Source organism: Typha latifolia, chromosome 2, assembly GCF_019914945.1.
Source record: "Typha latifolia isolate L0001 chromosome 2, TyphaL0001v2, whole genome shotgun sequence".
Lineage (NCBI taxonomy): Eukaryota > Viridiplantae > Streptophyta > Magnoliopsida > Poales > Typhaceae > Typha > Typha latifolia.
The window spans coordinates 17386931-17400886 of NC_133087.1; the positions used below are offsets into that span (position 1 = coordinate 17386931).

The 13956-nt window shown below is 36.4% G+C and overlaps 1 protein-coding gene across 2 annotated transcripts; it reads right to left on the bottom strand.

The window, feature by feature from the left end:
- Nucleotides 1-5261: 5261 nt before the first annotated feature.
- LOC140782501 (RNA-binding protein BRN1) lies at nucleotides 5262-12978 on the bottom strand. Of its 2 annotated transcripts, none has more exons than XM_073129109.1 (9): nucleotides 12643-12978; nucleotides 12442-12524; nucleotides 11220-11271; nucleotides 10911-11036; nucleotides 10674-10753; nucleotides 9651-9833; nucleotides 6406-6757; nucleotides 6142-6285; nucleotides 5262-5670 (listed from the first exon to the last, which is right to left on the bottom strand). In XM_073129109.1, the coding sequence occupies exons 1-9, from the start codon at nucleotides 12824-12826 to the stop codon at nucleotides 5543-5545; spliced, it is 1332 nt and encodes a 443-aa protein (XP_072985210.1). In that variant the 5' UTR covers nucleotides 12827-12978; the 3' UTR covers nucleotides 5262-5542. The 2 variants fall into 2 exon arrangements, with proteins under 2 accessions (XP_072985210.1, XP_072985209.1); XM_073129108.1 differs by having other exon boundaries at nucleotides 10674-10756; nucleotides 12643-12947.
- Between the last annotated feature and the right edge of the window lie 978 nt (nucleotides 12979-13956).

Consider the following 13956-nt stretch of genomic DNA (forward strand, 5'->3'; position numbering starts at 1 on the left):
TAAAATGAGGGCAATGCGTCATCCACTGTGGTTTCTCCAATTAATTACCTGAATTTTTCTGTCTATTTCTCCAAGGAAAAATTGTCTGAATTTCTGGTTGGGATCCAATTTAACAGCTCATATAATCTGGACAAAAGATACAAAACTTTAGTCCTGACAGAATACCACAGGCTGCTACTTGTGAAAAAAAAAAGAGGTACATATGGTTGGTCGATCATGTGCTCTTCTTAATGGTTGCATAAATGGCGTACACTTTTCATCAATTTAGCCAACAACGTCATCTTTTTGGGGGTATAGCTCCTCAATCTTAACCTGAAATTTTGATGAATGAGTGTTAGCTTTTGAAAGTACAGTTAGGAGCATAGCGATGAAAGTATAATTTTTTCAACACTATTATTAACCGAGTATAAGAGGATTACTCTCGAGAGATATCAGAACGGATTGGGGTAATGGGTATGCTCCTTAGACCTAGATTATTGAAGATTTGCGAGGGATATAAAGAGTACAATCACCCAAATGCCTTTTTCCTCTTGGAGAAACAATCTCCCAATTGCCTGTTATGCTTCAGAACCTTTTTCTGAACTTCATAGGCCTTAAACCATTGTAATTACTTCTATGCTTCATGAACTTCTAACTGGAATCCTTCCTTCTCTCTGAAAAGAAAATCAGGACTATTGATCTATTTAAATAACATGCCAACTGAGCCGCAAAGGTTCAAAGCAAGATACGGTCCTGATGTAAAGGGTTAGAGGTAGATTAGGTGATAAAATTTTTACACAGTTGCTGAGTGCAGCTTCATTTTTCTGCTAAATGGGGCCCAGACCGTTGCTTCCTCATGACAGCTGAGGAAGGCGACCAGCTCATATCCTCCTCATCAGTACAAGTTCATACTGCCTGTCACTAGGAAGAATAGCGGGCTTTTGATGAGCACAATGCGTGTCCTCACAAAATTATACTTTTGGCCAGAAAATTTCCTTCATACTTCATGTGAAAAAAATCGAGCAACACAAGCAGGAAATAGTGGAAGGAGTTACAAGAAGAAATGCAGACATTCTTGGAGGAATCAGGAAGGCCATAATTTTAGCTACATTCACTCACCATCGCATCCAATCTTCCCATAAATGACTAACATATGAATGTCATGGTAGCTGTGAAAGATGTCCTGCTTTGAAGAATTTTGTTGAGAATAATCTTCGCAATATTCCAAATCGTGAGTGATTTGCCTTAATAAGATGATGCCCACTCCAACAACAACAACAACAACAACAAAAACTGTGCAAGACAATGTGAAGGCTCATGAGCAAAACTCACTTGGAGTTGCCCGTATTCCGTGTTTCCTCATAATTCAGTGCCTCAATACATAGCTCTGACAAGAAACTTGCGTCAGCTATTTGAGGACAAAAATGCAGAGATTTTGACTCCCAAGATCCAAGTTGTTCCCAGTACTGTCTATTTCACCAATCTTGAAAGGGAGCATAAGAAAGGAAAAACCATAGACAAGGAAAATGATGTTTGGAAAATTAAATTTAAGCCCCAGAGTACCAACAAGCTAGATATCTTGTTTCTATGCAATGCTTGGCTCCTAAAGATCAAGATGGAATTGGTTTTATGCAAATGCAGTTAAAATAGTCAATTTACAACTATAGTAAATCAATTTAGTTTTAAAGAGAACTTATCACATGTTTCTAGATGACATGTGTGAGCAAGAACAAGTACATTCATGTCTTGTATGGTAAGTTAGTATTACCTAGAAATATTCACAAACAGATTTCTTAAAGCTAGAAGACTAGAAGACCAGATGAAATAAACCATATTTGGTTCTTTTGCCACAGAACACTATGAAACATGCAAAACCCAGAAAATAAGAACACCTTTATTCAATAAAAGCCATATTATTCATATAATGACATGGTTAATCCCTATTATCAAGGATGATGAAGACTTACCGAAGTACCAAGGCACCAGAATGGCAATTTAAGAGGATCTATCCTGATTCCAAGTTGTCATTGAAGAATTACAATAGTTTAGTTGCTTATGAAATTCACCAATTGTATGAACTGTTTCTTCCAGTCATCGATCAACTATTTAGAAGTCTGAACCATATTACTAACAAGTCAAGGTTAACCAAAATGACAATTTTACAGCCGTTCCATTTAACACTAGTAAGGGCAAATACTGCAAACAACTTACTCATAGTCATTGACCTTTTTCATAACACCAAGATCTCTCTACCTCTGATCTGTGATCCAAATCCTAAGCCCCGCATGCTCATTCCCGTACTATCCTCAAAAAGCTATGATGACAACATTTCTTTTTGCACTCATTTCATAGGTGTTTTGGTATTAACAAATCTTCCAACATCATTGTTTCTCATCTACATTACCCTTTTCTATGTATGCACTCCTCTGATATGGGTCATTTGACTATGACATCATACAGTAACAGCAGTTGCAATCTCACAACTATTTGTCAATTCCAGAAGTTTTAATTCAGTATATTGGTACATTACAACCTTTAAGAAGACGACCAAAAGAACAACTTAACTCCAATCAGACCAAACTTTCAGTTTTTCGGTTATGAAGCTAACAACCTAGTATCTACTACAAAAGCTGCCATAAAATCACTTCCTCCAGAACTTTTCCCAGCCCAAAGCAACTTTTGAAGGAATTTGATCACCAAAACTCCAACTACAGAGGTAGCAAACTCATAACTCTATTCATTGATAACCTTCTAAAATTTATTACAAATCCCTCTCTTCCACATTTTGGTTTTACCTTGATCCCAACATAATATATGGTTGACATCAGGTTAACCTCCAGAAAAGAAGTTGCCAGTTTCTCAGGGAGTATGTGAGGTGCCCTAAAGTGTGTCTAATTTATATGTGAGGTATCTGCAGATGCCCTAAAATGTGTCTAATTTGATATAATAATTTGCACATAATTTAATCTATGAGGAAAAATGGGACAATTATACCTAGTCTGCACCAAGGATAGTCTAAGAGTCATGTCTAAGTTGCAAATAAATAATAAAAGTTAGATCCCCACAGAACTACTTTGATATCTTAATTGCAAATAAATAATAAAAGTTAGATTTTTTTTTCTCTATAAAATGACTGGAATGAAATACTACGCTAGGAACCATAATTTATTGCACATAATCATTTCCAAAGAAAAAAAAATGACATCATGATCACATGTGGCTAAACTTCATCTAGGTGGGCAAAGAGGCAAGATGTCTCTACAAGAATCAAGCATGTACAACATTATGAGAAGCAAGAGAAACGAACTAGATAAAATCAAGAGTATATTTATTAATGTGCTTTCAGAAGTTAAAATTCTATTAATTGAATAAGTAATCATAACTGTATTCCAACCTTTTGTATGCATGACACATGCTTCAGGCAAGAGGATCTATGATAGATTGATAGTCAAGCCTATAAATGGAAAAGACAGCATTGGATGGGAGAAGGCAGGCAGTGAAAATATGGAGTCAAAGTAAAGCAAAGCAGATGAATGTTTCTAACAATAAAAGGAGCATCGAATAGAGGGACAAAAAAAGATGACAAAGTGTTACATGATAATTGATAAGTTCCTCACAGGAAATAAGAGAGAAGGATAAATGTATAACACAGGATAAGACTTAAGGTTAGTTCAAACAATCAGAGCGGAAATAATTTTACGAAAAAAAATCAAGCAAAAAGAACTGAAACAGCATGCATGAAAACAATAACACCACCACCCACAAAGCCTTTAGTACCAACTTGTTGGGGTATGTGGATCCTTTTCCTTCATTGAGCTATTTAGAACAAGTTTCTGGCCAGATATAGTAACATCACATATTCCTGTAGCTAATCTCTTCCGCATCGATTTTGCCATCCCCTTCCTTTAAAGGCACCAATGACTTTTAGTTGGATCACTTTTCCTCAGGCATCATGTAATTCAAAGTTGGAAAGGAACATGCATCAAAAGAAAAAAGAGAAAATGTTAATTTGGTAAAGTAGAACAAATTGAAAATAGTTTAGACTATTGTATTTGTAGATGTAAATTTACAATAAATGCTAGGCTCATTGCTTTAAAAGAAATACAGTTATTTAAGAGCATATTAACTGGTGTCATGTCTTTTAGAAATTAAGTTACATGCAAAAATCATCAAAAAGATTCCGCTTTTCATTGAGGGGAAGGATAGGATTTCACATCTAGAGACTAGAGTCAATATCAAATTTTACAAGCAGATAAAGAAGAATTCGCAAAGAAATTAGATAAGGCCAATCAAAAACCAACTGACACCACAAGAAGTGTTAGATAATACTGTATGACAGCTAAAAAAGCATGCACTTGTCTCTTGGTGAGCTTTGGGAGATAACATACAGTTGAAGGTAGTGATCTTGCTGACAAACAAATAAGTACTAAATATGAGATAGAGATCGAATTCCCAAATTCAAGATAAGAATCTAATGAAGCTTAAACGGAAAATGTGAATTGACAAACAATAGGAATCCAATTTCTTAGAGAGACTCCTAAATATCAGAGCTGAATTATGCCTTGTATAAAGGAGAAACATCTTTGTGCATCCTGTTGATGAAACAAGAAAAGAAAATGAAATCAGAATAATGCACTACAGCTCATAGATCTATGGCAAAGAAAATAACGAAGATGTAAATTCTGTCCTTGCATATTTACATACATAGTATCCTTTTCTTCATGCATCAACCAGATAGTTATGCAGCTATGCTGATTGCAGAGAAATGACTAATGGAAAAGAAAATCAGAAAACATGAAAAAAATGACATGTAAGCAACAAAAACAAAGGCTGCAAATACCTGAATCATCAATGCAAAACTGAGCTACATCCTCAACAGAAACAAAGTGATGGACAAACTGCTTTAAACAATGTTGGATTTTTTTCAAAAGACCCTGCGTGAGGACAATTCCTTTTTCACTGACACCCCATGAGCTGTGGCACAACATCACAAACAATTTTTGCAGAGGAGCACAAAAATAAAATGGGAAAAGAAACTTATACGATTGAAGGACTCTTAAATCAAACTACCAACGGAAGTGCGTAGGACAGAACTCAAATAGGATATTGCATGACATGCAATTACTTATTAGTTATTACAACTCACAAGAATGTTTCCAAGTTGAAATATTGTGGTCAGTAAACTGCAACAAGCTAAAAGAAAATGTTAAAACCTCTACTGACGAGGTTAAAAATAAAATCCAACAAAATGAACCATCCCAAAATCTCACATAAACAAGTCATTTTTAGAGAAAAATTGAATGAATTAATAGCTGATGTCTAATGGGATTCAATGATACATAATATGCTGCAATAAATTACATCAAATGTTACAATTTTCAATGATTTGAATCGAGTAAAGAAGCTACCAGTTCCCACTTTCAAGACATGATGGGATGGAGCAGATAATATAAACGATCAAGTATCTTCCATCCATCTGTACAGTATTCCCAATCATGTATTTGGAACTGCAAGGAACCGCATAATGGATGAAATGCTGCTTCCACAGAAACAGCACCCCATTTCAATAAGGTTTACTATGCTTGTTGTCTCTCTTAAGTTGTACCTTCAGCTTTTTACCACCTAATTGGAAACCATTCATCATTTCAATGGCCGCCTGGGCAGCAGTAGGAGAATCATAACTTACAAAACCTACATCGCAGATGAAGGATATTCAGAGAGAGATAGAGATAGATGCGTGCGCATGTATGTGTATATATATATATATAGGGTTAAATAAATTTTACCTTCCATATTTATGCATAAAATCACATTATTCCCTCTATACAATTTTTTTTACCAAACCGCTCCCAATATTTATGACTAAAATGAAATTGATAGAGTTTCCATCCAAATTAACAGAGTCCACCCAAATTACTCTTCTTCCTAATCAGTTTGTCTAACAATATATATATATATATATATATATATATATATATATATATATATTGAATTAAAAGTCTAACAAATATAACAGGAGCATTTTGGTAGAAAAAGTTGTACAAGCAGGTAAAATAATTTTAGACATAAGTACAGAAGAAATAAAATATATTTAACCCATTATATATATATATATATATACATATAGAGAGAGAGAGAAAAAGAGAGGCATATGTTGTTTACCAAAGCATTTACTGACACCAGTTGCCTTGTCTACAAAAACTTTAGCACTCAAGACTTTGCCAAATCTCTGAAAGGCATTTGCAAGGTCCTGATCACCATATTCTTGGGGAATATGATAGATAAATAAATTAGCTCCAGGAGGGCCTAGATGAGTAATAATTAAACAACTGGTCAGTAGAATAACAAACATCAAGATCTCAGCTTTGAACTACAATAAGAGCAAAGCAAGCCACACTAATTGAAAAAGCAGGAAAGAGAATTAACCTTCTATCTGACCCGTGGAGCTTGTATTGGTGCTTGCAGATGTAGCAGGGTTTGTATTCATGTTTACAGGTTTGACTGAGACATGGGAATTGCCTTCCAAAGGTCGACTGTTCACCATACCACCTGGATAGGATACTGGATATTGAAGTCCTGGAATGGCAGGATATGGAGAGCGTATATATCCTGCGGACTGCATTGCAGGATAAGTTCTAGGAGCTGTGCCAGCAGAAAATTCAGGACTGGCACCACGCAGTGTATTTCCTTGATTAATATGTGGAACCATATTTTGAAAGGTAGCTTGATTTTGCATTGAAACTAAGGGGTACTGCATAAGTCCATATGTTCCAGGTGGCTGCAGACAAATGAAAATTTAAGGATTTGCAGCTATAGTGAATACTGATTCAAGAGTAACATAATAGCTGGGCAGAAAGAAAAATGTGAAACATTAAGATAAAAAAGTTTACATGGTGTAAATGGCAAACATAAAATTATCACTTCAATACTTTACACACGACCAAGTACAGGTCCAGGATTCCTTAGCCTTGAGCATCAAGGTGATGAAAGAAAATTGCATCTTTCTAAATAATTTTACACGACACTAAGCCCCCATTCACTTTAGAAATAATTTTTTTCTTATTTTGGAATACAATCCTTTATTTCAAAATAAATGCCAAATATCATAGTGAGCTATATTCTATAATACAAACATTATTTATCAAAACTATATCTTATACCGCACACTAATCTAATTATCAATTTATCATTGATGTCTATCCAATCAAACTATTTTATATCAAATCAAAATGTATTTATCATAATTTCATAAAAAGTAAAAAAATATTTTTCCATCTATTTTTTCACTTTTTATATCACATCAAAGATAATTATTATACTCGTATTCTAGAATACAAGTAAACATAGAAATAATTATTTCTAGAACAAATGTCTCATTTTGGAGATAATAAATAAGAATACATATTCTAAAATTGCTCTTATTCCTAAAGTGAGTGAGGCCTAAAGTTGCACAATCTCATATCAAGGTTAAAGTTGGTAAATATATTATTAAGCACTAATAGTCAAGTAGGCATTTTCAGAGTGTTCAACACTCAGGACAAAATTATAAGGCAATCTTGCAGAGTACTTCTCTCATGCCATTTCCTCATGATTTTCCTAAAGACCTGAATTTTCTATGGAAAAGCATAATATAAAACCTTAGTCTGTTGTGAATGTAAAAACATTTCTGCCATCTAAGGTTGACAATTTGCCTAAGACTATGATTGCTACCTCAGATGAGAACAACAGAGAAATGTTCCAAATTTCCAATGAGTCGAGACTTGAGACTACATAAGATCAAAAGAATCTACTTTCCAAATTTTGTGACTCCTAACAAGAAAGATACAATCTGTTGTTTCCTGAATCTAGATATCCTTCAACTCTTCAAGAAAAGAAGGCTCAAACCAAGGATGGCCGTGCCGACCGGCACATGGCACGAGGGGTGCCGCGTGGCACCCCTTCTAATAGTTCCGCCGCACGCCGTCAACATCGTTGCCGATCGCCGTCGCCGTCGGGTGCCCTAGCCCGAGGGAGAAGAGACCGAGAGAGAGTGAGAGAGAAACTGAGAGAGAGAGAGAGAGAGATTGGTTAAAACTTAAGTTGCGGATCCGGATCAGAGAGTGGCAAGCGACGACGACGATCGGCGATCAGAGAGCGGCAAGCGACGACGGCGATCGGCGACAACGAAGGTGAGTATCTATTTTTTTTCTCTCCTCTTACGGCACGTGCTGTGCCGTGCCGTGCGATGCCGGTCGGTGGTCGGCACGGTCCGTGCCTGTGGCACGACCATCGTTGGTTCAAACATCTATGTATCTTGAGAAACGGCCAAACATGGAGAATTATCATGATCTATTTATCATCTCTCTCCATCATGATGGATATCTTCATTGGAAGTGATCCAGATCTGGTACATCCTTAGGAAGGTTCATAGAAAGAATTACAAAATAGATAGTGGAGTATAGGATCTTAGCAGCTCTCTTCTTCTTTTTTTAATGTTTCCTATATATCTTTTAAAACCATTATATCAATTAGCCACATATATAGGTGTGACAAATATTAGTGTGATGCAAACTTAAATGAAAGGGATTTATTATCTACTTTATGGTAAAAATTGTGCAGGTCTCATACCTCAATCACTCAAGGACAGTGTGACAATGCCATCCCTAGGGATCCCCCTGAGCTACTCTTCTGGATGAGGTCATATCATGTCTGTTTTGATGAGATTTTCTTTTTATCAATTACAACATTAACCTTTTTACATCACTCATTGTGTTACAGTGCCATCCCTGGGGATGTCCACAAGCTGCTCTCCATTCGCATTTCAAAGTTTCAACATTTTCTCCATTTTATAATTTAATCAATGCAATATACTAACTGATCTAAAGTCACATCTTTCCATCAAATAAAAATGCAGATATACAGCATAAGTTTGAGAACGTAGCTTAGATAGAGTACAAAATTTACAACCAGCTAATGCCAGCCCAATCAGGAGGCATCACATTAGTTACAAAGACATGATCAAAGGACATGTGGCATCTCTGCAAGGCCAAGTCACACCTACCTTTTTGCCAATATTTAGCCTCATGTAACCAAAGAATGGAATATGATATTACAGAATTCTTCTAACTAGGTAAACACCTAAATAAAAGTAAAGATGATAGTTTGTAGAGACTTAAGAATGAAGATTAATTACTTTAAGGAGTATGGAAGGCAAAGAGCAAATGAAACTCCTTTAAGCATTCAAAACCTTTGTGCGGAAAAAGAACAACTACAAAGACTAGGAGCATAACGAAGAAGAGGTAGCACCATAACACCTTTCAAATGGAACGGTTGAATATATAAGTTTGCTGAACATGTAAGTTTGTCACGATTTAGAATTTAGATAGACACGTCCATGCACTAAAATCGGATTGATTGCATAAATGGGAAAAAAAAAGGCCGATATGGCTTATCTAAGACAAACATTAATTCCAACTGAGGGATGAAACCACCTCTAAAGAAAAGCAGCGAAGAAAGACATTGAATGACCAGCCCATTGTAGTAGACATCTATAGAAAATTATGAGTAAAAAATAATATTGCAAAGGTACAATCTTCCAAGAGAAACCAGGATGAATTTTTATATTCACAAGAGCATTCAATGTGATCAGCAATAACTTGAACTAAGAATTGAAACAACATAAAAGATCTCACCTGATAGCTAAATCCATTATACGGAGGGACATATCCCACCGGTAAAGCTCCAAATAATGAAGGCTGCTGCATCGAATTTGCGTTTGGAACATTAGAGGCCTGAGATTGGGTCTTTTGGGCCCTTCGAGCTTGCCTTTCCTTTTCTGTGTCTGCCCACTTAACAACCAAAGGCACACTTGAACCCTAACATGCACAGAATAGACTTCCTAAGATATTTGTGAGATCTCATAAATGAAAAATAATAGATTGTCTGAGTAATTGTGTATAACTACATCAGAGTGTAGATGAGCTTACTAAATACACCAACAATATTGAACGAAAATGAAGTTTAAGAAGATCCAATCATGATCAGAGATTAGATTGCAGAAGATCCATATTGATATTCTTCTGACCAAAAAAAAAAAAAAAAAAAGAAACAGCTGCCCCCTTAAAACATTGAACAATCTAAGAGAAGACAATAAATATAACAAACTTATTTGAGCATTGATTTGGACGTTTCAATAAAATTTGAAGGATTTATCAAATTAGCATGAAGGTAAGCAGCATGAAGTCAAAGAAAATTGGCATAATCGTCTATTGCTTTTCTTTTGGTGGATGAACACAAAGTTTCATTATCTTCTAGTTTCCTCTTTACTCCATTGCTTCAAATTCCAGAACGCATAACACAAGCAAGGCTAAAGGACCATTAAGTAACTTGAATATAAATGTGACTTTTGTGTAAATGGTGGCTATCATTGAATTCATTGCCGACCGATCAATTAACAGAAGGAGATGTTAAAGAAGATAGTATACATGGAATATAAACTAGAGAAGTGCCTTAGGTATCCTATGTGGACTGTGAGCCTGAGCCCTGAGGTCCTCTCAGAGATTTCGTATTCCAAGTCCAGTTAGAGAATCTTGCATTACACAGAGACTCATATCATATTGTTGTATACCTAATATCAGTTAGCTTGAAAAATAAACGGAACAAATGAGTCAGCATAAGATCTACTGAGAAGTTCAAAAGCTGAATAACAAACAAACCTCCATTCTGTGTTTGCCGTTTAAAGCCTCAATAGCTGCCACAGCTTGTTCTTTTGTTTCAAACTTCAGAAAAGCACAGCCTGCTATATTAAAAAAAAGCTAATGGAATAAGGGAGACCTAAATACTAAAAGAACAGCTGCCGAACTATCAATTTGCAATTTAGAGAAATGAGACAGCCAGAATGCAGTTTATTATACATTAACTGGATAAACAACATGTTTAGGAGCAAACTGTACCTTTGCTTGTTTGCTGCGAACCTCTTAGTATTTGCAAGTCCTTAATATTTCCATAACTTTCAAATAAAGAAGAAACTTCAGCATCCATCACATTCTTTGGAAGCATACCAATGAAAAGTTTGTGTTCTGTATATAAGCAACAATAGAGTATTTCAGATCTAATTTAAGTGAAATATTAAGAAGGACATCTAAATGTATAAATAATCAAGAACAAGCAATAAAGGCAAGAACACACCATTAGGGCTAAGATTTAGTATGTCAAGTTGCTGGAAAATGACAAGAAGAGCTAACATATGGAACATATCATACCTAATCTTTCCAGCTCGCCATCAGCATACTTTACTTGCAAGGGGCTGGATGCCTGAGTTAAGCAAAGTAGAAAAAATTTCAATTGGAACTCTAGAAATCTTAGCTAGAGTAAAGATGAATTTATCGTCATAAGCTTGAAAACCCAATAGTGAGACTTTCTGGTAACCGATGGACCTAAGTTATAATTTCATCTGACCATCTGAAATTGCATGATAAAATTGAGCAGATGGGACATGAGATATGCACCAATCACAATCTGAAGAACTTGATTGAAGGACTGGACTTTTGAAATTAAAAAGAAAACTAAATAGGTTGTTCTTTATCTGTTTGGAGAAACACAATGCCGACATCTGATGTGGAGTTACCTTAGAGAGGTTACAAACTTATAATTTCTCTGACTACCTAATATTGCATTTTAAAATTGACCAGACGGGGGCATGAGATATGAACAAATCAAATCTGAAGACTTCAATTAAAAGACCAAACTTCTGAAAGGAAAAAACATCCAAAAAGTTCTCATATATCTAACTGAAAAAGAAAAATATAATGCCAACATCTGGTGTCTTTCAGTACTAGAGTCAGCATTACTGATAAAGTAAGCTGAAGATCTATGTGCAAAAGTACCAAGCAAGACATTAGGAAATATAATTTCCGGTCATAACTAACATGCAGCATTGGCTATGCGGGCTGGACTAAGAATGATGTGAAGAGTATGCCTTCCTCTGGAAGATGTATTTCATTTGACAACTAACAGAAATGCCATTACACTAATTAGGACACTTCTTGTGTTCCTAATTGTATCCAATAAAAGTTTGCCTACCTGCCTCTAATTTCTGTCCCATATCACAACCAGGTTCTCAGTTTAAGTGGACCTACCCATGTTCTCAAGAATCTAACCTACAAAATATCAGAAGGTTTATATAACGTACACATCCAACATCAAACTAATACAAAAGATCAGAGATCCAGTCAAACTCCAACCAGCATCAAGATTTCATCCTTCACGCACATCGGTATCCTCAATTCAGCAACATCCTAGAATCCACCAATGCAGACTCTTAAACCCCCAAATCTTGACCAAATTCCCACATAGTTTCCAAGAACATCAGATCACGACACGTATACCCAACAGAACGCCAGATCCAGAAACCCAGATCTCGTTCACCAAATACAAGAAACCATGAACACGAAAGGAAGGAAAAGAAGTACAGATCCGGCATACCCCAGGGAGCGTTCGCTTGTTGTGACACGCATTGACCGCCTTGTCGGCCTCCTGTCTCGACGGACAGATCAAGAAGCAGCAACCTGCCGGCCCAAACCAAGAAACCCAAAAGACACAACCAAATCACAAATTTTCCCACCAGCATTAGCAAGATCCAACCCCAGATGGGAAGAAAAACCCGAGATTCGGCAGGAGATTGACCTCGAGAGGCTTTCGTCGCCTTGTCCTTTATGATATTGACCTCGTCGACGAGGGCCACCTCCTTGAACATGGCGAGCAGCTGCGCCTCCGTCATGTGCTTCGGCACTTGACCCACGAAAAGCTTCACGCTCTCGTCCTCCGTCCTCCCCTCTCCTTCTTCCCTCTTCTCCTCTCCTTCCGCCATTACTCCTCCTTCTCTCTCTCTCTCTCTCTCTTTCTCTTCCTCTTCCTCCCTCCCTAATGATCTCTCTCTGAGTTGTTTGAGATTTGTTTTGAGATTTCTTTCCTTCTTCCAGCTCTCTTTGTTGTTGTTCTTGTTCTTGGTTTAATTTAATTAATGACTCTGCATTAGTTTTTTGGCCGACTCTACGCGCACCCAAAAATGTCCCCGGAACGCGATCCACTAGAAGTGGTTTTCAAATTGCAGTTTAACTGATGGTTTGGCATTTAGTTAGAATACCATTTTACTTTTCTACCCTTCTTTGTGAACGTTCTTAGTTACCGCGCACTGGAAAACGACAAAAGTTTATCCATAACAAAACAAAACTAACTATATTAGCGTTGTTTTTCCTAATCGATTTAATTACATATTCAACCTCGACTAATATCATATTATTGTAAAGATGGAGATTTTTACGTTTTAAACCCTTTCTTTTCTTTTGAAGAAGTAAAAATTACTCGATCCACCAAACATCCATCTATTTTTAATTCAATTCATACTTGCATTGAATATGCTGAGTTCAACAGCAATATTTGCATGGATAAAATATTAAAACTCAACTATTTCTTATGAAAAATTGACAATGATATCAAAAAAAGTCAACAGTTTTATATAGCAAATTCCAGTACGGATAAAGAGCCACACCTTGCATTGTCAACGGTGTCTTTAGCTCAATATTGGAGTATCTTCTTCTCTATAAAATTTTGATCTATATTAATGTCACCGTCTCTAGAAGAACCGAAGGTAAAGTATCCTATTATGCATATCCTCCGTATAATCTAAAGCAATGAGATCAATTTATTAAAAAAAAAAAAAAAAAAAAGGAAAAGGTCGAAAGGATTAGGAACAACTCCCAGCGTGGCATGGGTCCCGTGCGCTCCCATTACGTGGCACGACAGGAGCTACTTCTGGGGCAGTTACTGCTCCCCTCCGTACAAAATGGAAATGAAATGCACGTGTCGCGATCTGAGTAGTTCAGTTATAAATCACACGTCCTACCGTGGGTCGGACGCTTCGCTGCTGCAATTACTCCGATTGGAGTCGATCCATAGGTTTCCTAAAATGGTATAGTAAAACAGTGGATTTGGATCGAC

What these genes read in the sequence shown, in the direction of transcription:
- LOC140782501 (XM_073129108.1), bottom strand. Translation starts at nt 12,826, where the DNA reads ATGGCGGAAGGAGAGGAGAAGAGGGAAGAAGGAGAGGGGAGGACGGAG. An exon ending in CTCCACGGGTCAGATAGAAG is followed by an intron (nt 6,286 to 6,405) that starts GTTAATTCTCTT and finishes TTACTCATCTAG; the next exon opens with GCCCTCCTGGAGCTAATTTA. An exon ending in TGGTGTCAGTAAATGCTTTG is followed by an intron (nt 5,671 to 6,141) that starts GTAAACAACATA and finishes TCTGCGATGTAG; the next exon opens with GTTTTGTAAGTTATGATTCT.